At 45.9% G+C, this 27,923-nt stretch overlaps 2 protein-coding genes and 1 long non-coding RNA gene across 23 annotated transcripts in view; 1 reads left to right on the top strand and 2 right to left on the bottom strand.

Moving 5' to 3' along the window:
* The window catches only part of SCN3B (sodium voltage-gated channel beta subunit 3), a 27,068-nt gene extending 6,026 nt beyond the window's left edge, over window positions 1-21,042 (top strand). For 3 of the 4 annotated variants that reach the window (XM_017523599.2, XM_017523598.2, XM_017523596.2), the window contains exons 3-7: window positions 3,724-3,887; window positions 6,643-6,868; window positions 10,933-11,071; window positions 15,887-15,972; window positions 16,446-21,042. In XM_017523599.2, coding sequence (XP_017379088.1) covers window positions 3,724-3,887; window positions 6,643-6,868; window positions 10,933-11,071; window positions 15,887-15,950 — 593 coding nt within the window. In that variant the 3' untranslated portion in view covers window positions 15,951-15,972; window positions 16,446-21,042. Of the gene's footprint in view, window positions 1-1,880; window positions 1,944-3,723; window positions 3,888-6,642; window positions 6,869-10,932; window positions 11,072-15,886; window positions 15,973-16,445 lie in introns of all 4 variants that reach the window. The other variant, XM_037736776.1, reaches the window with a different exon arrangement.
* Window positions 8,112-11,571, bottom strand: LOC119470342. Of its 2 annotated transcripts, none has more exons than XR_005199237.1 (2): window positions 11,534-11,571; window positions 8,112-8,329 (listed from the first exon to the last, which is right to left on the bottom strand). It is a non-coding gene; the product is annotated as an uncharacterized LOC119470342 (long non-coding RNA). The 2 variants fall into 2 exon arrangements; XR_005199236.1 differs by lacking the exon at window positions 11,534-11,571 and adding an exon at window positions 10,693-10,843.
* A 1,123-nt stretch (window positions 21,043-22,165) lies between the features above and the next one.
* GRAMD1B (GRAM domain containing 1B) overlaps window positions 22,166-27,923 on the bottom strand; it is a 269,384-nt gene continuing 263,626 nt past the window's right edge. For 9 of the 17 annotated variants that reach the window (XM_037736771.1, XM_037736762.1, XM_037736765.1 and 6 more), the window contains one exon: window positions 22,166-27,320. In XM_037736771.1, the coding sequence (XP_037592699.1) occupies window positions 27,228-27,320 (93 nt within the window). In that variant the 3' untranslated portion in view covers window positions 22,166-27,227. The remainder of the gene's footprint in view (window positions 27,321-27,923) is intronic. The other 8 variants (XM_037736763.1, XM_037736766.1, XM_037736768.1 and 5 more) reach the window with 1 other exon arrangement.

The following is a 27,923-nucleotide window of genomic DNA, read 5'->3' as shown; positions in this document are numbered from 1 at the left end:
GAAAGAGAAAGAAAGAAAGAGAGAGAGGAAGAGAGAGAGAAGGAAGGAAGGAAGGAGAAGGAGGGAGGGAGGGAGGGAGGGAGGAAGGAAGGAAGGAAGGCAGTGGTGTGCTGAAGACTTAAAGGATGGAGTTGAAGCAAGGTGCAGCAAGTCATACTGCAAAAGGTAAGCAAACAGAGGTGGGGAGACTTTGTGGTCGTTTTTCAACATGCTCTCCAAATCATATAAGCAGAGTTCTTATGCCCTGGAGCTGGATTTTGACCAGAAGGGAAGCAGTGGCACTTGCTCTATGATGATAACTTGAGTTATTGTCACCTCAGGGACAACCTAGAAAAGAGAGGGGCTACCCCACTTGCTGCCATACCACTAGAGCACATCACCTCTCACCTATTCAAAGATGTTAATCCAGCAAATCATTTTCTTTCAGACTCCACCAGCTCTCCTGTCATCTTCACTCACAAAATCGTCTTCCAGTCTGACCCCTGTACCAGGCCTCTTAGCTGTTTTGATTCCGCCCTTGTCCCTTTCGCCTCTTGTTTACTCCCAACACAGCATCCGATCATGTGATCTTGTACAAATCAGATCCCATCATTGTTCCTCTCAGAACCTTCTGCCGCTCCCACGTTACTCTAAGCAAATGCCAAGGTTCTAACATGGCCAAGAAGACCTGCTGTGATCTGACCCTGCCCATCTCTCCTCCTACTTCATCCACTTCTGTTCTCACTCTGTTTGCTGTAATTACCAGTGAGCTCTTGGCTGTCTGCTGAACATAACAAACACACTCCTTTGGGCCCCTTGAGCCCTTGAGTTGCAATTTCCTATTTGACGGACCTTCACACAGTTATGTGTATAGCTTTTATCCTCATTTCTTTTCTTCAGTGCCTGCTCAACGATACCTTCTCAGAAAGGCCATCCTCCAATGACCTTGTGCACATGCTCTCTCCTGCACTCTGTTGTATTTTTTCTCACAGCACTTTTTACAATTTAATGTTAACTGTTTTTCCTCTCCTGCCACTGGAATGCAGGCTCCATAAAACAGGGATTCTTCTATTTTGTTCTTTTGTGTATTCTTCATAGAATAACGCCTGGCACTCAGTAGGCACTCAGTATATTTGTGAAATAAACAAAGGATAGAATAACACGAATAATAACATTTGTACAAAGAATGTTCAAGTAAATTAATCCATAGAATTCTCATGATAAATCTACTAGAGAGATGTAATTTTCAGCATTATGTTGATGAATATGCTGAATCTCAGAGAGATTACATAGTACCTCAAACCCAGCTCTTCAGTTGCCAAATTCTACCTTCACCCTGCCTCTATAATTGTAACTGTGCATTCCTTGAGACTTCCTAGTCCACTTCTGAGTTTGTCAACATGAAATGAATGAATTTATGTTTACTAGCTCTCATTAAATATGAATGTGCTTCAAGGCTCCATGCTACACAGAGTTCCTGCTGTAGACCCTCTACCCCTCTGCCCACTCACAAACTTTTGCACAAACCACATTTCCTTTTTGTTTAATCAGATCTATAATCAATACTTCAAACTCATCACATGCTGAAGATGTTTCTGATCAGTTCTCCCTAGATGTGGGCCGTCTCTGCATTAAAGTGGCTCACCATCTGCAGAAGCACTAGGCCGTCTTGAAGACTGCCGGATAAGACTCACCAAGCTTGCTGGAGACTTGAAATACCGGTGAAATGTATTTTACCTTGATTTTTAAAACTTTAATTATAGTGCCACTGGTTTTTAAACTCTATATTTTGAAATGAAATACACTGCCTTCTAAGTCAGTTAAACACAGTATTAGGTTTTTGACTCAAAATTAGTTTATGTCACTTTTAAGCTCTAAATAAAGCTTTCCCCTGCTTTTAGGAAAGAACTCTGTCAGTAGATGAGTAGGCTGACCATTAACAGTGGACTAGTTTCTAAATGTCAGTGGTATCATTTCTTTTTTTCTGGGGGTTCTGTTTTTATTATTAATTCATAGAAAAGTTGCATCAGAAGGGATCTTTAAAGTCCTAATGTCAGAATCCATGGTGGCTATCTTACTTTTTTTTTTTTTTTAAGAGATAGAGTCTTACTCTGTCAGCCAGTCGGGAGCGCAGTGGTGCGATCATAGCTCGTTGCAGCCCCAAACACCTGGGCTCAAGCAATGCTCCCACCTCGGCCTCCTGAGTAGCTGGGTGCAGTTGTATGCTAGCGTGTTTGGCCAGTTTTTATTTTATTTTATTTTTGTAGAGTTAGGGGTCTCACTATGTTGCCCAGGCTGACCTTGGATCCCTAACATCAAGCAATCCTCCCACCTTAGCCTCCCAAAGTGCCAAACAATGCTGTGTACACTCTCTTACCATACCGTTATTTGCATTTGTGAACAGCTCCAAAATCAGAAAATTCTTTTTTTATTGCATGAAACTTATTTTTCTCTTATAACTTTTGGGGTTGGGCAGAATCAAATTTCTCTTCCACCTGCCAGCCGTCAAATATTTGAAGACAGATATGTTTTGCATCCAAGTAAGTAACTCAAGTCCTCACGTTTGTTCCTCCCCAGGCTTTCTCTCCAGACCCCTCACCATCTCCCTTACCTCTGTCTGGGCTTGCACTCTTTGAACAACTTCCTTTTTTAAAATGTGACATCCTGAACTGATCATAATAGTCCAGATTTGTTCCAAAAACAGTACCGAGGAGCTACGCCTCCTTCCTCCTCACACTGTACATCTGTTAATGCAGCCCAGATTTGCACATGTTTTGCTGGCAGCCGTGCTCCACTCAAGTTATTATTCTGAATTACCAAGCTGATATACTTGCCTCTTTTTAAAAAATAGACTTCAAGTTTCTGGAGGGCAGAAACCCTAAATCCAGACTTCCTTGTGGCATGCAAGGTGTCCCACAGTCTGACCCCCTCGTTTTTCCCCTGCCTCACTATACTTCTCTGCATAGAGCATTGCTCCAGCCCAGTGGTCCGCTCTCCATTTTCCTCACTGCTGCTCCAGTCTCCACCATGTGTCAGAGTTACCTACAGTTTTCATGCAACACGACATAACTACATCTCTTCATGGCTTTAAAACATTTGATACCTCACACTGGCAGGGACACAGAGAGGTAGCCTCACATTTCACCACCCTCCTCTTTCTTTCCCCCTAGGCCAACTGGGAGTAACTAACTGTCCGTCTTCTAGGAACAGAACACATCACGAGTGTGTTAGTTGCTGTGGTCTGGTTTAATCATAGTTAGGAATATGTGTTACCTATTAGATTATAAATGCATTTAGGACATGGTTAGTGTTTTGGTCATCTTTGCATCTCTATTCTAGCATCAGACCTGGCAGAGAGTGGATTTTAATGAATGGTAGTGGAATGAAGGGGATGGATGGTCGCTAGGTAGGCACATGTCCTGTCTCCCACTTGGGCTGTAAGACTTAGAGGGCAGAGCTCAAGTATAATATACTGTGGCGCATCTCCACTGCTCCCAGGGGAAGAATTTCAGTCCATGTCTGGATCATCTGGGTCTCGTCCCTCTAACTGTGTACATGTTCCAAGCTTGTACACTAGGGAGCCCAGGTGAGGCCGTAGACACTTGCCCGTGGCTTTTATCAAGTTCGTCTCATGACTCTTCCTTCTCTGTCTCTCCTCCCCTTCTCCTTGTTCTCCATCGCCTCTCTCCTGTGGCCCCTCCCCTCCCCCACCTGCTGTTCCTTCCCTGCCTGTCCTCTCTGCAGTCAGTGTCTGCTTCCCTGTGTGTGTGGAAGTGCCCTCGGAGACGGAGGCCGTGCAGGGCAACCCCATGAAGCTGCGCTGCATCTCCTGCATGAAGAGAGAGGAGGTGGAGGCCACCACGGTGGTGGAATGGTTCTACAGGCCCGAGGGCGGTAAAGATTTCCTTGTATGTTAGACTGCTGACTCTGGCCTTTCTTCTGCTGGCCTCTGCTGTTCTGAGCCTGGCTCCTGACAGCCTGGGGAATGCCAAGCTAGCAAACACTGTCTCTTTCTCTTTCAAACACTGACAGCTCCTGAGCGGATAACTGACAGCCTTAGTTTCGCCCAGCTTCTGTGAAAGAAAGGGCACTGGGCCAGCTGTACGCACCCTTGGTTATAGGCCGGGGAAAGCAGAGAAAACGATAAGCTACATTTAAAGCCTGCTATGTGACAGGCGCCCTACCAGGCATTTTGCAGCTGTTTTCATTTAACCTTCTGCACAATCCTATTATATGGTTTAAATTAATAAAGAAACTGGAATAACACAAAGCATCATTATGTGAAATAACAAAGCTTGGCTCCTTTAACTCCCACAATCCCAGTGAAATAGGAATGACAGGAATGACCAAGAGTGGCCCAAGGGAGATACTCACCTGGGACACCCAGTACAGCCACACCAGCGAGTAAACTATTTTAGACAGTTCTCCCATGGACACTTGATGTGCCCCGTCTCCTAAATGGCCAAACCCCCAGATCTCTCCATGATTTGGAAACCAAGAGATTCACTCTTGGCAGAGGAAGGAGTCTTCTGGATTCTGTTTCTGCACCATAACCAATGTCAGTTCTGCCTGGTTAGTGCCAGTGGTGAAGTGGTTGTCATATTTTTTTCTCTCTTTCTCTTTTGAGACAGAGCCTCCCTCTGTCACCCAGCTGGAGTGCAGTGGCACAATCACGCTCACTGCAACCTCCGCCTCCCAGGTTCACGCAACTCTCCCACCTCAGTCTCCTCAGTAGCTGGAACTACAGGCACGCACCACCATATCCAGCTAATTTTTGTATTTTTAGTAGAGGCAGGGTTTTGCCATGTTGGCCAGGCTGGTCTCGAACTCCTTACCTCAGGTGATCCACACAGCTCGGCCTCCCAAAGTGCTGGATTACAGGTGTAAGCCACCGCACCTGGTCGGTTGTCATATATTTTGAATACTACCTTGGAGATGACCATTATTTGCTTCTTCACTGACTCTGGAGCCAGGTTGCCTGGGTTTGACTCTCGACTTCACACTTACTACCTCTGTGTCCGTGGACATGTTGGTCAACCTTTCTGTGCCTCAGTTTCCTCATTTTTAAAGTGGGGATATAAAACATAGCCAAATTACAGCACTGTTACCAGGACTCATGAGCTATAATTTTTAATGCATTAAAAATAGTTCCTGGAATGTAGTAAGCACTATGTTAAGTATTTGCTAGAGAAAAGACATAGACACAGAAATGAGGAAACTGAGGCTCAGAGAAGTTAATACGACAGCTTAGACTTGAGCCAGGTGGTCTCACAGCAGATACAAGGCCCTTTTCATGGCACTGCTTTGCCTTCCTGGGGACAAGATTCTCTTCTAAAAAGATTTATAATGGAGACAACGGAAGGGTGAAACTGGGTTTAGCTTGCTCTTCTTTCTTGCTATCCTAAAGCTGAACTCATTTCTGACTCTGGCTTCTATGTGCCATTCTGATGTAGATTCGTTATAGTCAGGTGCCAAGACTGGGACCAGCAGAGACTTCCCAGAGCCTAACTCAGGCTTGACAGTGACACGTCAATGAAGCTACAGCTGAGGCTAGCCCCCAGCTGTAGGAGGCTGGAAGCCTTGGCCAGATGCAAAGGCCCCCAGGGGCTTCAGGCCCGGTCATGTACCAGTTATAGCTGCCCACATTTCTTTTAGGCCTGCCCGAAGTGAGGAGAGGGTGGATCAGAAGGAGAAGAACATGAAAAATGAAACAACAGCAAAAAAACCCATGGAAATCCAGAACAATGCTGTCTCATCGAGATGCGTGTGATGGTGGAAAGCTCTATGTGCTGTGCAGTACAATGCCCACCAGCCATATGTGGCTATGAATAATTGAAATGTGGCCGGTGCCACTGAGGAGCTGAATTTGACATTTTATTTAATTTCTAGGAAATTGAATTTAAGTAGCTAGTGGAGACAGGAATAGACAGCACAACTGTAGTGAGAGAGGAAGAAAAGGTGTGTTATGTCAGAGGGTGGAAGTGTTGAGAATGTAAAAGATGAGATTTCAGTTAAAATTCAGTCCAAGGCAAAAGATGTGACGTGTGCCTCTCTGGTGATGGCTCTCTGCTCATCTGCCACATTTCAGCATCCTAAGCCCTCTTCCTGTGGCCTGGCCCAGACTGTCCCACAGCCCCTGAGGAGTACCAGCACAGAGAGTCCAGTTTTAAAGCCAGGGCTGTCAGATGTCGTCATTACTAATGAAACTGCCTGTCTTGCTGTCTGTATATTGTTCTCTCGCTGGTGGTCCTGGGACACATCTTACTCTTGTTTTCTCCTTCTATCTCTTTCAAATCCTGTCTTTCTCTCAATATCCCCCTCCTGGTCTCCCATACCCTTCTCCCACCTGCCTTTGTTCTCCCTCTTTCCACCGCTTTTTTCCTGCCAAGCTTCTTCCTGCCCACCCCTTGCTGCCTCTGTCCTCACCGTGACTATATGCCCTGATGCCCGCTGCCTCTGCCTGTCCTTCTCTGTCTTTGCTCTCTTTCCTACCCTCCTCTGTGCCTCTTCATCCCACCCCCACATTCTGGGTCTCCTGGTGACACGCTCCCCTGTCTTCCCTGTCCATGCACAATTCTGCTCCTTTTCTCTGCCCTGTCCCTAACTCGGCTTTTCCCCCATCCCCTCTCCTGGCCCTACCTTCTTCTGCTCCTCTATCTGCAGATCTATGAGTATCGGAACGGCCACCAGGAGGTGGAGAGCCCCTTTCAGGGGCGTCTGCAGTGGAATGGAAGCAAGGACCTGCAGGACGTGTCCATCACTGTGCTCAACGTCACTCTGAATGACTCTGGCCTCTACACCTGCAATGTGTCCCGGGAGTTTGAGTTTGAGGCGCATCGGCCCTTTGTGAAGACGACGCGGCTTATCCCCCTAAGAGTCACCGAGGAGGGTGAGGCTGAGGCACAGGGTCTCTAGAGCGTCCTGCTCTCTGTGGGCATGGCAGGGCCGGATAGCAGGTCTCCACGTGAGCGAGATCCTTAAAGGGTGCAAACGCCCGGGTATGTGGAATGGTGACATCTAAAAATGTCACCATTGACCCATCTGCCTTTGGTGGCCAGCTTCTTGTAAACTGCCCAAGGAGCTTATCTTTCTGTGCCTTTCCTCAAAGCAGAAAGGCTTGGAGATGGCAGAATGACCTCTTCCCGGTCTCTTAGAGAAAGACGCTAGCCTCCACGAGGCCGAAAGCTACTGATTCAGCTAGGCCTGTTGAATTCCTCTGGCCTATGTTGAATCCCTGACTCAGTGGGCTCAGAGAAATCTCAGAAGTGATCTCTCCTTCTGCCTGTGAGAAATGCATGCCTCTAAACCAGGAGTTCTCAAACTTTAGCAAACCTCAAATTCTCCTGCAGGGTTTTGTGGAGCCCAGGCTTTCTGCTTCTGTCGGTGGGGCCTGAGAGTTTGCATTGCCTGACACATTGACACACAGGCCGTGCTGCTGCTGCAAGCACACTTTGAGAACAGCTCTCTAAACTGAAGTTTCACAATCTTTTCTTCTTTTGTCTTTCTTCACAATAATCATACATGCAACCCCTTCCCCATCTCTGTGGCATCTCTTATTACATGAATTCATTCTCTGCTGGGAGAAGGGGGACAGGTTGGTAGCTCTCTATTCTTACTTAAAATCTTTGGACTCCTACAGCTAGTTCCCTGTTGGTGAGTGGGAAGTCCTTTCGGCAGCCTAACTCACGTGTTTCTGTTGCAAGTGGAATCCAGCCTCCTGAGGGTGGAGTTCCAGCCTTTCTCGGTCTATGGCCAGCATTATTACTGCCCCGAGAGGTAGGCTGGGGAGCAGGCCAAAGTGTGGGGCATGAAAGAAAAGATCAAGCTAGACAGGGCTCTTCCTAGAAAAAAGGATCCAGGAATACCAACCTCCAGGCCACAGGTTTATTCATTTTTTATCATGTCATTGTGATAAAAATAGGCGAAGATTCGGTCCTCAGAGTCAATGAACGAAGGAGAAAGAGACATAATGGTCAGACGAGGTAACTAAAATGGAAGGTAGGTCAATTCTGCAAATGCAGAAGGACGCTTAGGCCTCCTGAAGAGTCACTTCCCTGCTCTGAGCCGTGCTTCTCTGGTGTGAAATGAGGGGGTTGGATGAGGGGGGAGGTGCTCTGTAAGGTACTGTCCTGTTCTGAAATTCCTTTATTTCCCCGTTTATTACACACCTTTCCCTGGCGCCCTCTCCTGGTCACTGTCTGGAACTGTTGGTGCCAGCCAGCCCCTAGCACAGTGCACAACAGTCTCCACCTCCAGCTCTCTCAGGCTTTTTCCCCCGAGACCCTTGTGCATAACTGGTGGAAAGTGTGGCAAGGCTGAGCTAGTTCGTCTGCCAGGCACCAGAGCAAGCCTCGGGTAAAAACAGAAGGAAAAACAAATTTATTATCAGAGCCACAGAGCCTCGTGGATGGTCGGGTTTGGAGGAAGCATGGATATCATTTATTTAATCCAGGGCCTCTACATAAAGGGCAGGCATCAGAATGACCCACACTGACTTCTTCGAAACGTAGTCACCTCTGCAGCACCCTTGCAGGTGTGAGATCGGCAGGGGTGGGTGAGGCTCCGCGCAAGTTGAATGAGTCCCCAGCTATTGGAGGGTGCAGCTCTGGTGCGCCTCAGTTTCTGGCTGGGAGAACAGAGTTCACTGCAAGAGCAAGGGGCTTGCTCAGGGACGTGAAGCAAGTTAGCACTGGAAGCAGGAGGAAAATCCAGATTGTTTGCCTATCCGGCTGGCTTTCTTTCCACTGCTTCTTTTCCCACCCCCACTACCCCCACCCCTGCCACTTTTTCTTTTTTGCTTTTCTTTTTTTGCCTCTGTGACATCAGATACTCCCTGCCCTCATCTTGCTCAGAGCTACGCGCTCCACCATAACACCTGCCCCCAACCCCACCATCTCCTCCATTCCTGTGGTCCCCGAAGGTGTCCCTGGTTCTCTTTGTTCAAGTTGGGTTTATTCTGGCTTAGGCTGTCACCTCCTGCTCCTAAGGCAGAAGTCTGAGGCCTCTTCACCTGGAGGTAACTAAAAACACTGAAAACAGCTTCCCTTATTACCATTTGTGGGCTACTGCATTTTGAAAGAGAAAGCATGCTTTATGCCAAACAAATCACAATTAAGTGGTAGCGAGCCCGTGAGAAGACGTTTGAGCTGCACAGCATTCTCATGTGCCTCATACTGCATCTAAGACCTCCAGCTCCAGCTGGGAAACCTAGATGATCCTGGGGCCTTTGGACTGCTCCCTGGGCTGACAGTTATGGCAGGCTGTGCTGTACTCTTAGCAAGCAAAGACTTGGGTATGACTTAGATCCTGTGGATAACTGCAGATCATAAATCTGACTTGCTTTTGAGAACTGGCAAGGGGAGAGGTGGCTGCAACATTCCTCCCACTAGCAGGGAGTATATATGACAGGATATCTGCTATGTATTATGTTTTCATGATCCTTTTTGTTGATCATGAAACAAATAAGATAATATTTATGTTCACTCATTCAATAAATACTTATTGAGCACTTTAAATACATAGCAGGCAGATAATCCAGAAAGAAATATGTTCTCAATAAGCACACGGTCCACAGAAAAGAAAGATAAACCCATCACAGTACAACTCTTATAATGGATGAGAAAAGTACATGGAGGCCAGGTGCAGTGGCTCACGCCTGTAATCCCAGCACTTTGGGAGGCTGAGGCAGGAGGATCACCTGATGTCAGGAGTTCAAAACCAGCCTGGCCAACATAGTGAAACCCTGTTTCTACTAAAAGCATAAAAAATTAGCTGGGCATGATAGTGGGTGCCTGTAATCTAGCTACTTGGGAGGCCAAGGCAGGAGAATCGATTGAACATAGGAGACAGAGGTTACAGTGAGCTGAGATCATGCCATTGCACTCCAACCTTGGTGAGGATAGCGAAACTCCATCTACAAAAATAAAGAAAGAAAAGTGCATGGAGAAGTTGTGAATATCTCTGCATGAGAAGTTGGGGAAGGTTTCACAAAAGAGAGGACCTCAGAAGAATCTAGAACTAGTGGGAGACTGAAAAGCTGGAGAGGATGTTAGCACAGAGCTAGCAAGGGTGAGAGGCGCAACCCAAGAAGAGGGTAGAGGAAGAAAGGTCCACAGTTCTAACATACCATCATGTGTAGCAGAAGTTTTTCTGGCCAACCAAATGGAAACGAAGTAGGAAAGGCTGGATTGTGAAGGCCTTTGCATGTCACATGAACAGAGTTGGGGCTTCATCTTAAGGGCACTGTGGAGCATTGAAGAGTTTTAAGCAGGGAAATGGCAGGATCCTGTGTTTCAGAAGCATAACCCCGGGGACAATGTGGTTGCTACATTAAATCCTCCAATACTCATTTATGTTTGGTTTGGGGATGACCTGGAAGGTCTCGTTTATAACGGAGACTTGAAGAGAACTTGTGCGAGCTGTCTGTGTTGGCCCTGAATGAATTTTCCGATGTTCTCTCTTCAGGAATACCACCCTCTACCCCCAGCAGCGCACAAGATAGAGGCAGTTGAAATAAGGCATGTTCCTACATCTGTGTAGACTTTTAATCTCACAACATGTTCTGAAATACATTAGATAGTGTAATATTCACAAACTCCTGCTTGGTGTTATTATCCTCATCCTACAAATTAAGAAACTGAGTCTTAAGTAAGGAAAATGGTTGTTGACACACCTGTAAACAGCAAAATGGAGAGCCAGCTCTAGATAGCTCACTTTGAGGCCAGGATTCCTTCCACTGCCCTGCTGCTTCTTGCAGGCACCCCACTCCCTCATCCCTGTCTCCTGAGCAGCCAACGACAGTCAGTGAGAAAGCCAATTAATGGGAGAGTCAGAATTTGGAATTCCTTTGATATCTTCTTGAGTTTATTTAAGCTGTACTTAAAAATATGGCTCCAATGACAGCCCTGGGTTTGTTGGACGTGCATATTCTGAGCCTCAATCTCTTTCTTTCAGCCGGAGAGGACTTCACGTCTGTGGTCTCAGAAATCATGATGTACATCCTTCTGGTCTTCCTCACCTTGTGGCTGCTCATTGAGATGATATATTGCTACAGAAAGGTCTCAAAGGCTGAAGAGGCAGCCCAAGAAAACGCGTAAGTCCAAAGATGCCAAAGTCGTACGAAAGCAAGCGCCTCCGGAATGCTTGCTCTCACGGGTGAGGTGCTAAGCAATTTACATTCATCCTCCACCCTCTTCCTGATAGCTACTTAAGAGATAGGTACCATTATTATACCCATTTTACAGATGAGAACACTGAATTTGGGAGAGTTTGCTTAAGGCCATTGTAAGAAACAAAGCGATGTTTGAATTCAGGCCCGCTGATGCTTGGCTAGCACACTTAACCATTAAGGCAAAGACCATAAGCTGCCACCACAACCCATTAAAGTAACATTATTATGGCTGGGCATGGTGGCTCACGTCTGTAATCCCAGCACTTTAGGAGGCTGAGGTTGGTGGATCACCTGAGGTCAGGAGTTATAGACCAGCCTGGCCAACGTGGTGAAACTCTGTGTCTACTAAAAATACAAAAATTAGCTGGGCATGGTGGCATACACCTGTAATCCCAGCTACTTGGGAGGCTGAGGCAGGAGAATTGCTCGAACCCAGGAGGCAGAGGTTGCAGTGAGCCGAGATCATGCCACTGCACTCCAGCCTGGGCAACAGAGCAAGACTCCATCTCAAAAACAAACAAAAACAACAACAATGTAACATTATTATTGCTATTCTGTAAATGCCAAAGCAGACTTATAGCAGCTTACCAAGGCACACAGATAGTGTGAGGAAAGGCTGGGATGTGAACCCAGGTCTCTTTAGTCCTTATGTCCATGCTCTTTCTATCACATTTAACTGTTTGCTTTATACCATGGAACTCCTCAGGCCATCTGGACACTACCCTTTGCTGGCAAAGAAGCTCCAAGCAACATGTTCTTTCCCTTAGAACCTGGCAGTGATGGCATGTCCAGAGTGGGGACTCTAATCCGCAAATGTCCAGCCTGTACCTTAGCCATTTGCTCTGAGACTCTCGTCCCTCAAGGGTGAGCACATTTGAGAAATGATGACATCTGTAAGAGCAAAGAGTCTCAGAGATCATGCTGGCTGGCTGTCTGGGGCTAGGAAAGGTAGAAAAAACCCACAGATTGCTAGCAACATTGCTAAGGCAAACCCTAGAAAGTCTAGGCTCTTACCAGTTAGAAATGTTTGATAAAGAAAGTATCATTTTGCATGATATCTATGATCTTAGGGAAGTAAAAGATTACAACTGACTGGATATAAGGAGAGAACGAAGTGTGATGCTGAGAAAGGTGGTAATTCCTGGTGACTTAGGTGCTTGGGATTTACTGCTTGGATAGCAAGGACCTACAATTGGGCCTGCACAAGAAACAGAGTGGAACCATGGCCCTCTGCAGAGCTAGAATCCTCAGAAGGTTACGACCCACATAAAGGGTAGACTAGAAAATAATCAGCCCACCAACCCAGGGAAAAGCCAAGGAAACTTAGCCTTCTTGGCCTAACTCCAAGTAGAAAAATAAAGATTCTTGAGAGTTAGTAACTACAAGCCTGCTCTCACAGTGTTTGAGATTTAAATGTATACCACCCATATGACCCAGGAACCTCTAAGCTGAGAAATTCTGTAAAAATTAGTACCCAGCCAGTGATACCTATGAATGTCTTATAGAAGAAAATGAAAACCATTCTGAAGGAACCCATTCTCAGCCAAGGCCTAATAGGAGTCCCCAGACAGAGCACTGCTGGATCTGATTCCACAGTCCAGTCCAAAACTAAAAGACATGGCGAAAAGCCATCCAGCAGGAGCAAGAGTGAATCCTAGGAGCTTTAGACACAAAAAGGATCTGACCAAGTATAAAAAATAAGCTTGCCTAGTGCAGTGGCTCAGACCTGTGATCCCAGCACTTTGGGAGGCAGAGGAGGGAGGATCACTTGAGTCCAGGAGTTTCACACCAGCCTGGGCAACGTGGTGAGACCCCATCTCTTAAAAAAATCAAAAAATCAGCTTGATGTGGTGGTGCGTACCAGTGGTCTCAGCTACTCAGGAGGCTGAGGAGGGAGGATCGCTTGAACGCAGGAGTTTGAGGCCGTAGGGAGCCATTATTGTGGCACTGCCCTCCAACCTGGGTGACAGAGCAAGACCTGTCTCAGAAATAAATAAACAATAAAAACAAGCTTGTTTAAACAGAAATAAACAATAAAAACAAGCTTGTTTAAACAGACCAATAAAAGAAAAGAAAGCATAAGAATAGAGTAAGTTTCTAAGATGAAAGAACAGGCAGATTCAAACAGAAACAAAAAAATCTGGACGTGAATGGTTCTGCAGAAGATTAGATGCTGATAACCAGAAGATAAATGTGAGAAAGTTCTGCAGACTGAAGCACAGAGATGGGAAAAGACAAGCCATGCAAAGAAATCTGAAGGAAACAAATGGCAAGGTGCATGAGAATAGAACGGGGAATGGAGGAGAGACAGTGTTCAGACACAGGGCGGCTGAGGGAGGGATGACTCTTCAGATTCCAGAAGCGTAATATGCCCTGAGCAAAATAAATAAAATACATCTACACCTAGACACCAAACATCTTTTCTTTTTTTTTTTTTTTTTGAGATGGAGTCTCACTGTGTTGCCCAGGCTGGAGTGCAGTGGCACGATGTCGGCTCACTGCAACCTCTGCCTCCCGAGTTCAAGTGATTCTTCTGCCTCAGCCTCCCGAGTAGCTGGGACTACAGATGCGCGCCACCATGCCTGGCTATTTTTGTATTTTTATTAGAGACAGGATATCACCATATTGGACAAGATGGTCTCAAACTCCTGACTTTGTAATCCACCCACCTCAGCCTCCCAAAGTGCTGGGATTACGGGTGTGAGCCACCGTGCCCAGAAAACACCAAGCACATTCAAAGTAATAAACGGCAGCTACGAAGATAGCCTACAGCAAATACCATCTATGTGTTGAAACCTCAAATTCCTGTAATATCAGAAGCATATCAAGGATACTACCTCTCCCTGTTTCTATCAATATTGTATTGGAAATCCTAGGTGAAGACCAAATAAATACCAAAAAGAAAAAGACCTGGAAAGGAAGAAACTAAATTTTCATTATTTATACCTATTATTTACAAAAGTCACCTAAGCAAATCTATAAAAATGCCATTAGGACTAGAAAGAATATTCTACAAAATTGTTGATACAAATCAAAATATAAAAATCATCTATATTCCAGCAACAAATTTAGTAACATATTTAAATATTTAAAATATTAAAATGCTTTTAAAGTTACAGTAGCAACAAGTACTCTCCAGTTCCTGGGATAAATCTGACAAAAATGCATAAGACATTTAAAGAAAAAGTCACAAACCTTTACTGAAAGACTTTAAACTTAACTAGATGGAGAATAAAACCTCACTATTGTAAATGATTTTCTCCCAAATGAATCTTCAAATTCAGTGAAATTCCAATCAAAATGCTCATTAGATTTCTCAAAGAATTTAATAAGCTGATCTTAAAAGTCACATGGAAGGCTAAGTGGCCAAAAATAGTCTAAACCAAGGGACAGCCAGAAAATAAGTGTTTTGGGCTTTGCTGGCTCCATAGGTCCCTGTCACGTATTGTTCTTCTGTTTGTTTGCAAACAACCATCCTTAGCTCTTAGGCCATAGTTTGCCCACCCTTGGTCTAAACCATTTCAAAGAAAGAGCAGTAAATTTGCAAGAGGTTGGTAGGATTTGTCTTATCAGAGATGAAGGTTTCTTACAGAGCTATCAGAATACACAGTTTATGATACCGCATAGGCATATAAAATGGACAAACAAAGCAAAAAGCCCCAATCAGGTTAATGCATGTAGGAAAGCCTGATATGTGACAGAGATGACATTATAATCATTAAAGGAATAATGAACTGCCCAGTAAGTGGTCCAAGGAAAATTCCTAATCCACATAGAAACAAACAAAGAAAAACGAAAAACAAAATTAGATTCCCCAGCTCTCATACTAAGCCAAAATAAACTGTGAGTGGATTTAAACACAAAGTAAAACGTCAAGCTTGAAAATTCCATTAAGGGAATGTAAGAGAATATATCACCTTAGAATAGAGAGGATTTCCCAAACAAAACACAAAAGGCACAAATCAAAGAGGAAAATAATTTTGATTATATTATACATAAAAAATCAACTGTTCATTAGGAAACTCCATAAGCAAATTTCATAGACAAGAGACTGGGAGAAATTGTCAAGACATGAAACCATCAAAGAAAAATCAATTAAGAAAAGACAAAGATCTCAGAAGAACTAGAAAGCAAATGAACAGTCAGACAGCTGTCAGACCAACATTTTATTTTATTTATTTTATTTTATTTTTGAGACAGGGTCTCACTGTTGCCAGGCTGGAGGGCAGCAGTGCGGTCACGGCCTTGACCTCCCAGGCTCAGGTGATCCTCCCACCTCAGCCTCCCAAGTAGCTGGGACTATAGGCAGATGCCACCATGCCTGGCTAATTTTTGGTTTTTTTTTTGTAGAGACAGGGTTTAGCCATGTTGCCCAGGCTGGTCTTGAACTCCTGGGCTTAAGCACTTTTCCTGCCTTAGCCACCCAAGCGCTGGGATTAGAGGCATGAACCACCACCCCGGGCCAATTGGCCAACATTTTAATCTAACTAAATGCTGAAGACAACATGGATAAAAGAGAAGCTATACACTGCTGTTGGGTGTTCATATACATCTATGCATGTGGGGAATGATTATTTTAATCTGCAGAAAGGGTTGTGTTCCTCTTGGGAAACACATGCAGAAGGAAATGCAGAGCCGTTCTGTAGATCCTTGCTCCTCTGCCCTGCTCCTTCCTCCCTCTTGTGTTCCCACCCCAGGTACTGAAGCTCTGACTCCCTTTCCCTATGTCCTCTATAGGTCTGACTACCTTGCCATCCCATCTGAGAACAAGGAGAACTCTGCGGTACCAGTGGAGGAATAGAACAGGAGTGGTGTGACATGAGGTGACCCACAGGAACACAGGAGGGGAAGGCAGATGTGGATGGCAGGTTGTACAAGTGACTTTGTCACCCACAACGGAAGTGACTTTAAATTTGGTCCCTTAGGTCACTGTCTATCCTGCCCAGGGTCCCCACCCTCAGAGTAATTCTTTAAGTCACAAAGCTCTTTATAGTATCAGCCCTTCAGAAGGTGAACTGCTTTGGCCTGTGTGTCAAGGCAACCTGAACTTGCCCATGGTAACAGAGGCACAGGAAGTCTCCAACTCCCTTCTTTGGTCAAAGAATTTTTGGGCTGGGCTGGGCTGGGTTTGGCCTGTGTGTCAAGGCAACCTGAACTTGCCCATGGTAACAGAGGCACAGGAAGTCTCCAACTCCCTTCTTTGGTCAAAGAATTTTTGGGCTGGGCTGGGCTGGGCTGGGCTGGACTGGCCTGGACTGGCCTGGAAATTCTCAGTGAGTTGTTTTATCTTTGGTAGGTGGCCTGAACACCTGAGGGACTGGACATCCCGTGTTCAGCAATGTCAACAGCATCAGGAGGGTGCCCCAAGGGCCTCGTCGCTTTCCTTCATGCATCCATCCTTCTATTCATTCATCCATACATCCACCTGCCTCTGAGCTTTCACCTCTGATTTCGTAACTCCATCAGACCCCTATGCACCATGAGACTTTGCCAGAACGGAGAAGCCAACATTTCTTCATAGACTCAACCTCACCCTGTCGTAGTTTTCCAACAAGACACTCCAAAGCCAACTGGATTTCTCCCCTGTGCTCCAAATGACTTTGTACAAGTGCTGGTGTCAGCACCTCCCTCTGCCCTTAACTGGCTGGAACGGGTTCATTCTCCATTACTGTAAGAGAAAGGATGTCTTAATAGAAGGAAGCAGGTGTGATTAGTTCAGGTTAAAGCAAAAGTATGTCGTGAACTTGGATTCCTTGAAGTTAGTTTTTTCAAGTTCATGGCCCACTTTGCTACAGCATCAGAGCGAAGCATGCCTCCCTAGGTTCTCCAGTGACAGATCCTGAAGCATGGACTAGCATGCTCTCTGGAGCTCAGCACTCCAGGGCTAGATCCTGATGGGTCTCTAAGGTCCCTCCAAGACGACAAGGACAGGTGGCTTGGGAAGGACCAATGGTAATTTAAGTGGCTCTTAAAAAGTCATGCAACATGAACGTGTTCCTGATCCTATTGCGATAATATATGTATGCCCTCCTTATGAGCACACCACTTGGGCATTAGGACTGAAATTCCTAAGTTCTTCCTCTCAAAATTTCTGTGCATCAGTATTATTCCCATTTTACATAAAGGAGGCAACTAAGACTCCTACAGGACTCAATCGAGTAAGAGGCTTAAAAGGATAAACTGGAGCAGAAATAAGCCTTAGGTGCTGCCCAGTTTACACTTCCTGGGATGATTATTTTTGCGGGGAGGGGACAGAGTCTTGCTCTGTCACCTAGGCTAGAGTGCAGTGGTGCGATCTTGGCTCACTGCAACCTCTGCTTCTTGGATTCAAGTGATTCTTGTGCCTCGGCCTCTCAAGTAGCTGGGATTACAGGCACACACCACCACGCCTTGCTAAATTTTGTATTTTTGGTACAGACAAGGTTTTGCTATGTTGGCCAGGCTGGTCTCCAACTCCTGACCTCAAATGACCCACCCACCTCAACCTCTCAAAGTGCTGGGATTGCAGGCATGAGCCACTGCACCCAGTCGATAACTTTGTTTTTGAAGACTCTGACATTGAACTTGTCTATGGCAATGCTTCTTTCACAAGCACAGACTGGGGTCAACTCTGATAGATTGAGGTTACTAGAAATTGGCCAAAAAAGCAGAGAGAAGAACACGAGGTAGACTTAAAGAACTTCCTTTATGTAAAGATTTGTGAATCTGAAATATCCTCCAGAAGGAGAGTGCACCTGAGAATGATATTTAAACTAAGAAAAATGTTTAGTCTGAGACGGAAGATAAGCGAATGAGTGATGTGAGAGGTGAGGGATGGGTAGGTGGCTTCCAAATACTTCACCTATGAACGCATAATTTTCAGATATTTTTCCTCTAGATTTTGAGGGAGCAGAGAAGCTGGAAAAAATTTTAGTCAGTATCTCATGTTTCATTTTAATTGAGTGACAGGTCCAAGAGTGACATCCTTCGGCACCTAGGGACAAGAGAGGGGAAAGATGCTTTATGGAATGTAAGAAGATGAAGGTGACTGGGATTCAGTGAGAGGTCCTTCAGACCTGGGTCCCCCCTTAATAGGGAAAGAGCATATTCCATTGGTTTAAGGCTTTACCTTAAAAGCTTATTTTTTTTTTCATTCTTCCATTCCTAGGAAAGTACTTAAAACTAGTATTTTTTTCTTTTTTTTTAGACAGGGTCTCACTCTGTCTTCCAGGCTAGAGTGCAGCGGCGCAATCTCAGCTCACTGCAGCCTCAACTTCCCCAGGTTTAAGCAACCCTCCCACCTCAGCCCCCCAGGTAACTGGGACTACAGGTGTACACCACCACACTTGGCTAATTTTTGTATTTTTTATAGAGATGGGGGTCTTGCCATGTTGCCCAGGCTGATCTTGAACTCCCGGGCTCAAGCAATCCACCAGCCTCAGCCTCCCAAAGTGCTGGGATTGCAGGTGTAAGCCACTGTGCCCAGCCCAAAACCAGACCCTTGACACTAATGTGAGAGTCTGATTTTGTTGAAGGAAATATTTGCAATAAATTCAAGACTCTTCTTATTGGTAATTTTCCATACCATCTCTCTGAAATAGGAGAGAGAATATAGGCCTGTTTTTAACTAGAGTTAGGAAAATTGACCTGAGTTGGTGTGAATTTTTTCCAGTCCCATAGCTCACAGATACCACGGCTTGCAGCACTGGCAATATGCTTACCCCCGCTCCGTTCTCCTCTGTGGTCCAATAGCTCATGTATCTAAGTTGAACCAGCCAGTATGCATGATTGCCTTTTTCTCTTCTTTTTTAAAAACCCAACTTGGATGCTGCTTGCATGACCTTTAATGAAGCTGAATGATGCCTATCACTTATTTATCCATGACAGGTTATCTTCCCTACTCTTTCTTTTCCTAACTTCTCCACTCTTCTCATTCTTGACAATTTCATTGGAACTATATAGTTTACAAAGTATTCACTTAACTATTTTATTTCTTCTTTTTCACTAGTCCTGTGAGGTCAATATTATTAATGCTTACATTACAAAAGAAGAAACTGATGCTCTCTGAGTTTAAGTAGCTTTACTAAATTATAAGGAAACCTAGCTGGTAGGTAGACAGCAAGAACCCAGATCTTCCGACTCCTTTTTCAGTTCTCCTTCCCGTTAGACCATAGCTTCTTCCTTTTCTTATTTTTTAGCTCCCATCTCACCATTGCCTATCTTGCCTGTCCTAATGTTCTCCATCTTCTCTCACCCATCATCCCACTCACTGCTTCTCTACCACTTTGCGTTTTGGTGGATGCTAGCAATGTGTTTTGAGAGTCGGTCCTATTTTGGTTCTCTTTCTAGTTGGTTTGTATATCATTTCTCCTGAATTGCAATTAAATTCCCTCCTGGGAGACTTGATCATGACTATAAATCTACAAGGTACTGTGATCACCAGCCTACTTCCAATCTCCACCCACCTCCCCGTCTCTTCCCGTAATCCTACGAAAGACCCAGACTAGATATGTATTTCTCTGGAAGCTTTATCGGGCATGATGTTGCTTGTTAAAGGGCTTAGAAGAGTTCTCAAGGGCTATTACTATCACTTTAGAAACCCCATCTGTTGTCTTGGTGCTGGATATTTCCCATGTCTCATCCTCAGTGACACAATTCACTAACGGCCAAGCTTGGCTCAGTCTGATTTTCCCGTTCTTACTGCTTCACAGCCATGAATGTGATTCCTCGATCCAGTTGGCCCTGAGAGCACCTTTCCCTGCTGACCTTCACTGTCACCTCATTTTTGTATCAGAGCCCCAACCCAAACACTCCGTGCCTGTCCCTACCCCAGCCTTTATTCTCACCACTTGTTTGACAGCAAGCTCCTTTAGTTTCTCCATTCCCAAACACCCACACACCCAGACTCCCTTCTGAGTTTCAAGTTTCTCCTTAGATGTCCAACTAGAAATATTACTAGGAAAGTTACTTTTCAAAGCAAGAATATGCTGCGAAGTGTGTAGAGCAGTGCATGGTTAAGAGACAGCAGCTTCCTCCTCTCCTCCCAAAATTACTGGATCAAGAAAGAAATTTTACACATCTCAGAGGGAAAAGGCTGTGCAACTGCATCTTTGTAGGAAGAAAGAGAAGCAAGAGCTAGACACACTTCAGAATATATCTTAGTTTCTCCTTTCCCAGTTTAACATGAAAATGAAAACAACAAAAGAAGCCTTCCTCTCACCTCACTTTGTAATAAAAAATCCCCAATCCAGTGAATTCGCCTAGTCACTGCAAATGTAGCTGAATAGTGCTTGGTGTGCTTGCCAACCTGATCATCCACTTGCTGTACGAACATCTTTTGGCACCCACTCTGTCAAGTGCTAGTCTAGACCGTTAGTGTGCCATGCGGTCATAGATCTGAAAAACAGCATCATCCAAACCTTACTTAATCTCTAAGATCTCAGCTGGTGGACAGTTCATGATTAGCTCAGCCCAATTCCTACCCCTTAGTTGAGTTTGCAGGAGGACGCAGGAGATTAAGCACTTCCAAGCAAGTCTGATTTATACATCAAACTCGGCCTCCATCCCAGGCCAGCTAACCCTCAGAGCCAGCAGTGCTCTATGCTTCCTCCCTGTGTCACTGCGTGGCAAGAGCTTCCTCTGCTGGGCAGTGTGTGTGATGGAGAGGGAGGCCGCTGAAGGCTGAGTGTTTTCAGGCTTGTGAACCCCCATCGAACACAATCTGCAAACTCTTAGTCTTGCAACAGATGGAACTATTTTCCATGTTATCATCTTCATATTGCCTTTTCTTGATTTTCCACAGCCAATCTTTTTCCAAACTTGAGAAATGTTCCTGACCATCTAAGCCCTCAACAATGTAATGCCTGTATGTGGTGTTTTTCAGTAAACTCCTTGTTCATGTCAATAAAGTACCCGTAAAAACCACTCTCTTTGGTTTTTGCCCTACTTACTCAGTGTGTTTGCCCCATAGAATATGGCTTCCCCAGCACCTCAGCCTGCTTCAAATTCCTGTACCCAATCTGTGGATATGCATGAGAATGAAAATCATGTAATAGCCTCACAGAAAACCACACTAAACGTGTGATCTAGCCTCTCCGCTTCCCTTTCCTGCTCTACTCAATACGAAGGAATACAAGAGTCACTTGCTTTCTTGCCTGGCATTAAATAAGTTTCCTAACCAGGTGGCAAGGAGCTCCTTGCAAGGCCAAGGCAGACCTAATGAAGGGAAGAGCCAGCCTGGCTCTCAGCTCCACCAGTTTAGGTAACATGAAAAAAGAAGACAAAGCAGTCTCTCAACATCCATCTTCCTAGAAGTGTTAAGGCCCGAAGAGGGAAAAGGTCAACAAGAAACCATCACGGAGATTCACAGTCCACCACAATCTCCTGCAACAGTAGTACTGACTCATAAGATTAAAAATCATCCCAACACTTTGGTAGGCTGAGGCGGAAGGATGACTTGAGGCCAAGAGTCTGAGACAAGCCTGGGCAACACAGTGAGACCCCATCTCTAAAAAAATAATAGCCTGGCATGGTGGTGTGTGCCTGTAGCCCCAACTATTTGGGGGCCTGAGGTGGGAAACACACTTGAGCTCAGGAGATCAAGGCTGAAGCCTGGGTGACAGTGAGACCGTCTCAAATACATATAGGCATATATAAAATCTATATATATATAAATCTATTTATATTCATATATATGTATTTATGTATATTTTAGTACACCAGCTGTCATACTAAGAACTATGTGTTTTTAAGTGCATTATCTCTGAAACACTGAGACTTGCAGTGATAGATGGGGCATAAGGTCACACAGTTCGTAAAGACTCAGGTCTGACTCAAATTTATCCATTCCAGTTGATCAGGCAGCCTCCGTCCAGTGAGAAGGTGGATGGCTATGTGCGTGCGTGTGTGTGTGTGTGTGTGTATACAAGCATGCCACAAACATGCCTTCAGGCCTTGCTGTGAGCCTATCTGGGACGACCAGAAACATCCCAGGTGATGAGCACTCATAAATCACGCAATAAACACGCACACCATTTATTTTTGTAGTTCAATACTTTTTCTTTTTAATTCATACTGTACTTCCATGGCTCTAGCTACTTTACATTAAGATTTGGCTGGGCAGCCTTGTGTGTTTCTAGGTACTAGCAGTAAGTGTTCCAACCTTGCGCACAGCGCCAGGCAAAGTACAGTTATAGATCCAAATACACATGGGCAGACAACTCAACTGCAGTTGACCTGCGTTCTTTCCCATAGACGGCCCAGTGCAGGTGCTGGGGCTGCGCCCTCTGCCTCACCCCACTCCACCCCATGTCAGGATTATCCAGGGGCCACTATGGCCTCTGACCCATCCCTCCCCACCTTGGAGTCTAGGTTGAGTTTGGGGAAAAAGCACCATGGGTTTGGGAAGATGGTCTGGTCCATGCAGAGAGTAGTCTGGCCCTTGAGTGCAGGGGAGGAAAATGTGGAGAGCCACAAGCGATTGTTGGCAAAAATGGCTGCTTTGACTATGCAATCTCAGCACATGGCACCCAAGCCCCAGGCCGATGCCCCAGACAGAGCCAGCTGCCTTGCCTGGAGCAGAGGCCACCATTTTGCTTCTGCAATGTCTTATTGTACTGAGAGAAGCAAGGAGGGCTGAAAAATGACAATGTTCTTTAAGCCTTCAGAAGTTGGGGAGATCGTCCAGCATCAGCTCCTCTCGGTAGGCAAGGTGCTGCTCATCAGCAGCCAAGACTCCAGTCTGGGCCACGAGGCCTGCTGAGGATCTCAAGTCACAAGACCCTGGAGCTGTCGCACAGAACATCAAAACAGGGAGCTGGCTGGGCCCTTCACAGCCATGACCAGAGCAGAAGTGAGGTAACAAGGCTGGGCAGAGAGGTGGGAAGTGAGCTCTCAAAACCGTGTGCAAATCCCTGCTCTGCACCATGGAAGCAAGCAGGGACCTTAAAAGATGGCCTTCCAAGAAAATGCTCCTCTCAGACCCAAAATGCATCTTCTGGAAGAAAACACAGAGGTGGAGGGGATTGGGGCCAACATGTTGGAGGTTGGGGGAATAAAAGTCAAAGATGTCAAGCAGTGAATGGGATGATTGTCCCATAGCCTAGAGACAAGTGGTGAGGATGGGGAGAGTCAGGAAGGGTCCCTGGAGATTTCTCCTGGAGAAGGCAGGCAGGGTATGAGGTGTAGGGAGAGCAGAGCCCTGCCATGTGGGGGAAGGGAGAAGAGTGCTATTTCTCCTGAGGGCAGTAGGAGAGAAGGGCTGGCTTTGGCTGCCCTGCAGAGCTTAAAGAAGTGGCATGGTATGGCACAGAAAGTACCCTTCTGGGACGACAAGCATCCAGAAAGATACTTCCCCTAGTCCTTTCTCCAGGACCTCATCCTGGAACTGTAATAGGTAGAGTTCAAGTTTGGGTGGGGGGCAGGGACACAGAGAGAATCCACTTCTCACAAAGCATTCCTCTCCAGCTCTCTTGGTCCTCCCCATGTCATTCCAGGTTCTTAGTGTCAGTGCTCTAAGGCAACCCAACGGTTTTAGCCAAAGCTTCATACTGAATCCAAACCCCATCTAGACAAAAGAGAAGGGCTACAACCAGAAATAGCTTGTCTCCACTGTTTCTTCTACCAATAGGGATGAAGGATAGATAGGTGAAAGGCTTCACAGAGCCTAGAGACAGAAGATGGGTTCCATCGGAAAGAATGTTCTCCCAAGAGAGTCCAAAGGAAGATCCCTTCGCAAACTAGGCCAAAGAAGGAAGACGCCCTTCTAGGTGAATACTGAGCAATACATCAAGCTTGATCTCTCTCTCTCTCTCTCTGCACCACTGGGCCTCCCCAGCCCTCCTAGCCACTTAAAGAATAAACTTTAACGCAGACACTGCTACACCACGCCTCTAAATACTGGGAAGCTTCAGCCTCTGGGCTTGTTCCCTCCTAGCAGAGCAACTGACAAAGTCCACCCAGCCTTCCCAGCCTCTGGCCTACCCCCCAAGATGATGTCAAAGCTAGAACCTACCTTAAAGGTGATCTAGCCCAACTCCTTCCTGTGACAGGAGGATACCGAAGCTCAAAGAGGGGGACTGACTTGCCCAAGGCCACAGAGATTTGTCAATGAAAGAGTCAGAACCCAGGCCCAGGTTTCCCAACTGTCAGTGCAGTGCTCTTATACAGAGTTTCATGCAGTTGATCTTGCTGGCCTGAGATGTAATCCTCTTGTCTCCAGAGAGGTGGATGGCCAGGCTTGTCAATTCTTTCACAGTAAGCTGTAATGAAACTTTACATCCTATAGCTGTTCTTCACCTGGTTCAAAACTGCAAATTCTTTAAAATTGAGTGCAAACTCTAACATTTTACCACTTAAATCATTACAGAAAGACTCCTGTGTGTCCCCAGTAAACAAAAACCAAACAAAAAAGCACTGGCTAGAAGAAATTACATAAGAAGTAGTGATTTTGATGCTCTCTTGCAGACACCAACTTGCCAGGCTACTGGCCAGGAATACAATGCTATTTATTTGTTTCACTTATCTGCAAGGGTGAGTTAACATCTCTTTCACAAGTTACTAAGGGGAAAGAGATTTTGTTTGGGAACAAATAGAGTTGTTGGTTTTCTCCTGGTGTGATAGTCAAAAAATTATTAGAACAGAGAGAGCCCACAAGAAATCCGTGATTCTTAAAGGACATTCCCTATAGGCACACATCATCTACTGGGTTCAAATCACTAAAAAACCAGGAGGGTTCTTCTGACACACTCAGTGCTGCCTTCCCTGCCACCTCCTCCTCCTAAGAATGGTCCTGAGAGGTAAAGCAGACGCAAAACAACTCCCTGCGGCCACGTCTGCACTGTCACTCGACTCCCAGCAAAGAACCTTTTTTAAGTCATCCTGAAGGTCCCACCACGGCACCTTTAATAATTAAATATCTTCAGTAAACAATTATGTATGAAAGAAATTCAAAAAATTACAATTTTTGCATTCAAAATGTTCCTGGGAATAGTTTTGGCTTCTGGCTGTGCCCAGGGGGAGACTTTCGGCAATCTGTACCATGCCTCCTTCTTTGGCTCAGGGCCCATGACCCTTGATCCCTTCCCGTGTCCCTCGCCAGAGGTCCTGGACAAGAACGGAACAAGGACCCACTGGCTGGTGGGCATATGCACTCTTCACAGGTATTACATGAAACTGCATTTCCTCCCATCTCCTCCTCTAGGGGAGGAATATCTACTCTAGCGGATGACCTGGAGGCTCCTCATCCTCCTCCCTTGGAGGATGATCTGGGCTTGGACCTTCCTGTTTTCTGATCCTGCCCTTAGGGAAATATCAAGGCCTTATTCTCACATGGAAAAGTCAAAAACTGTAACTGCCACAGGGAGTCAAAGGCCATTCTAAGAGAAAAATACAACTTTATCTTTGGGGGTAAATGAGTGATAAAATCCTTTGTCCTTTGGGCTGATGTCCTAGGACGTCTAGGACATCTGGGGTTCCTTCTGTACCTGCATCAAGAAGCCCAGGAGAAGATCAAGCAAGCCTGAAGAGCTCTGCATGCCAAACTGGCTGTGACTGTTTCATGCATCTCCACAAGCTCTGCCTGGAGCTGCTGGGACTCTTTCGGTCATGATATGAAGAAATAGTATTTAGTGTATGAGGGATGGTGAATGTGCCCAAAGGGCCCTGTGAATTCAGATAAATGCATGGTGCTACTGGGCCAACGCTGAAAAGGCCCTGAATGTCTCCCTTTTTAGAGCTAGTGTCTTCTACTCCTTAATGATCTTACACCTCTCTGGGGCCAGAGACCAGAGCAGGATTTGTACTCCATCCCCTGCCAGAATCCCCATTCCCAAGTCTGAGAAACTCAGGATTTGGAATGTTTGGCTCCCTGGGGACATAGATTTCACTTGCCCTTTTCCTGCCCAAAGACATGCACCTTTGCCAAGTCCTTCCAATGGCTTAGATGCTTTTTCCACATGCAAACTGTCTCAGACAATTGTCTCCATTGGCTAATGCTGGTTTGTTCCAAGAACAAATGATGCTGGCTACCCATCTTGGCGCTCACCACTCACAGTGTTCTGTGGGTAGACCCTGCACCCTGGATGTGGTGAGGGCTTTCTCTCCCTTTCTCAAATCCTGGAGGGCCCAGCACACCCTGACTCATCCTGGAAATCACACTGACAGCTCCAAGCAAAGGCCGCAGAGCCATAGACCTGACTTGCACTAAAAGAGGTTTAACAAGGTCGAAAATGCTCCACCCTGGCTAATAAACAATGTGCTCTTAGGGCACAAAGAAACAATAGGAATTTAGGCACTAAAAAGTGACACTTTGCCCAGATCCAGCCTGGGAGAAGACCAGAGAGAAAGCGGGTGGGGTAAGAAATTCCCAGCCCTTAGTGGGTCCACACCCTACACAGGTCGGAGGAAGGTGCAGGGGTGATGGAGGAGAGCATCCTTCAGAACACAAGTCTCGGGAGCCTGCCACCCCACAATGCAGCCTTCCTAGCTTTCCAAGCATCCTCTCCACCTGACGCTCAGTACAGTCTAGATCAAGTGGGTAGCCAGCCCTATGAGTTTAGATTGGGCTCCCTTGATGCTTCTGTGTTCCCAAGAGAACGCCTGGGGAAGCCTGGGGTAGGGAAGAAAAGATTCTCTTTTATTTTGGAAACAAATCAAAAGGGGATTAGGGAATGAAGCACCTTAAGCAATGCCCACTTGAGACTTCTTTTTGAGACCCTAGGGTCTTCACGGGCATAATTTTGGCTCAACAACATTTCCTTTCTAAGAGCCAAGAATGGTCAGCAAGGGAAGGGGTGGGGAACAGAGGGTGGGAGGAGGGAGATCAGGGGAGGTTGGTGCTGAGAGGCGGTTCCTGCCCTCCTCAGCCGCTCCACCATAGGAAAACGCTGCTCCGGCCAGCACAGGGGGCGGGAGGTCCCGCTCCTTCTCCCTGGTACATAGGCATTATCTCTTTTTTAAAATCTGTATATAATATATATATTTATATTCTGTATATATATATTTATATATATATATTTATATGGTCTATGTACATGTATTGCACAGGCCTCTTGCAGTCACCCTGTTCCTGCCTTGTCAATGATAGCGATTCCTCTTTTCTTCACTTTCCGACGTGTAGTCCCGGGACCTGATGCCGTTCTGAAGGTTGATGAGCGAGTCCTTCATCTGCAAGATAGAAATCCCCACCCCAGGCCTGGGTCTGTGCTTTCAGTGGGATTCTTGACTTAGCAGCCCTCTCCCCACACCCGCCTAGGGCAGGCCTCCAACTATGCCATGGAGCTGACAAGAGTCAGGTACCTGAAGCAAGGGTGGTTCTCAGGGCACAGTTTCAAACAGAAAGGGGACAGTCAGGCCGGGCGCTGTGACTCACACCTGTAATCCCAGCACTTTGGGAGGCAGAGGTGGGAGGATTGCTTGAGGCCAGGAGTTTCAGACCAACCTGGGCAACACAGAGAGACCCATCTCTATAGGAATTTAAAAATTAGCCAGGCCTTGTGATGTGCACCTGTAGTCCTAACTACTTGGGAGACCGGGGTGGGAAGATGGCTTGAACCTGGGAGTTTGAGACTGTAGTGAATTGTGACTGCACCACTGCACTCCAGCCTGGGCAATAAGCAAGACCCTGTCTCTTAAAAGAAAGAGAGGGAAAGGGAGATGGAGAGAGAAAGAAAAGAAAAAATGAGAAGAAAAAAGAAAGAAAGAAAGGAGACAGACCATCTAGCCTGGGGAAGCCCTTGGGTAGGGCTTACTGGGTCTCGGTGCTGAATCAAGAACTCTCTCGAAGCGTTCAACTGCT

This window comes from Cebus imitator, unplaced genomic scaffold (genome assembly GCF_001604975.1).
Source record: "Cebus imitator isolate Cc_AM_T3 unplaced genomic scaffold, Cebus_imitator-1.0 Scaffold28, whole genome shotgun sequence".
Taxonomy (NCBI): domain Eukaryota; kingdom Metazoa; phylum Chordata; class Mammalia; order Primates; family Cebidae; genus Cebus; species Cebus imitator.
The sequence above is the reverse complement of the archived record's forward strand: the minus strand, read 5'-3'. Positions and strand labels throughout refer to the sequence as shown.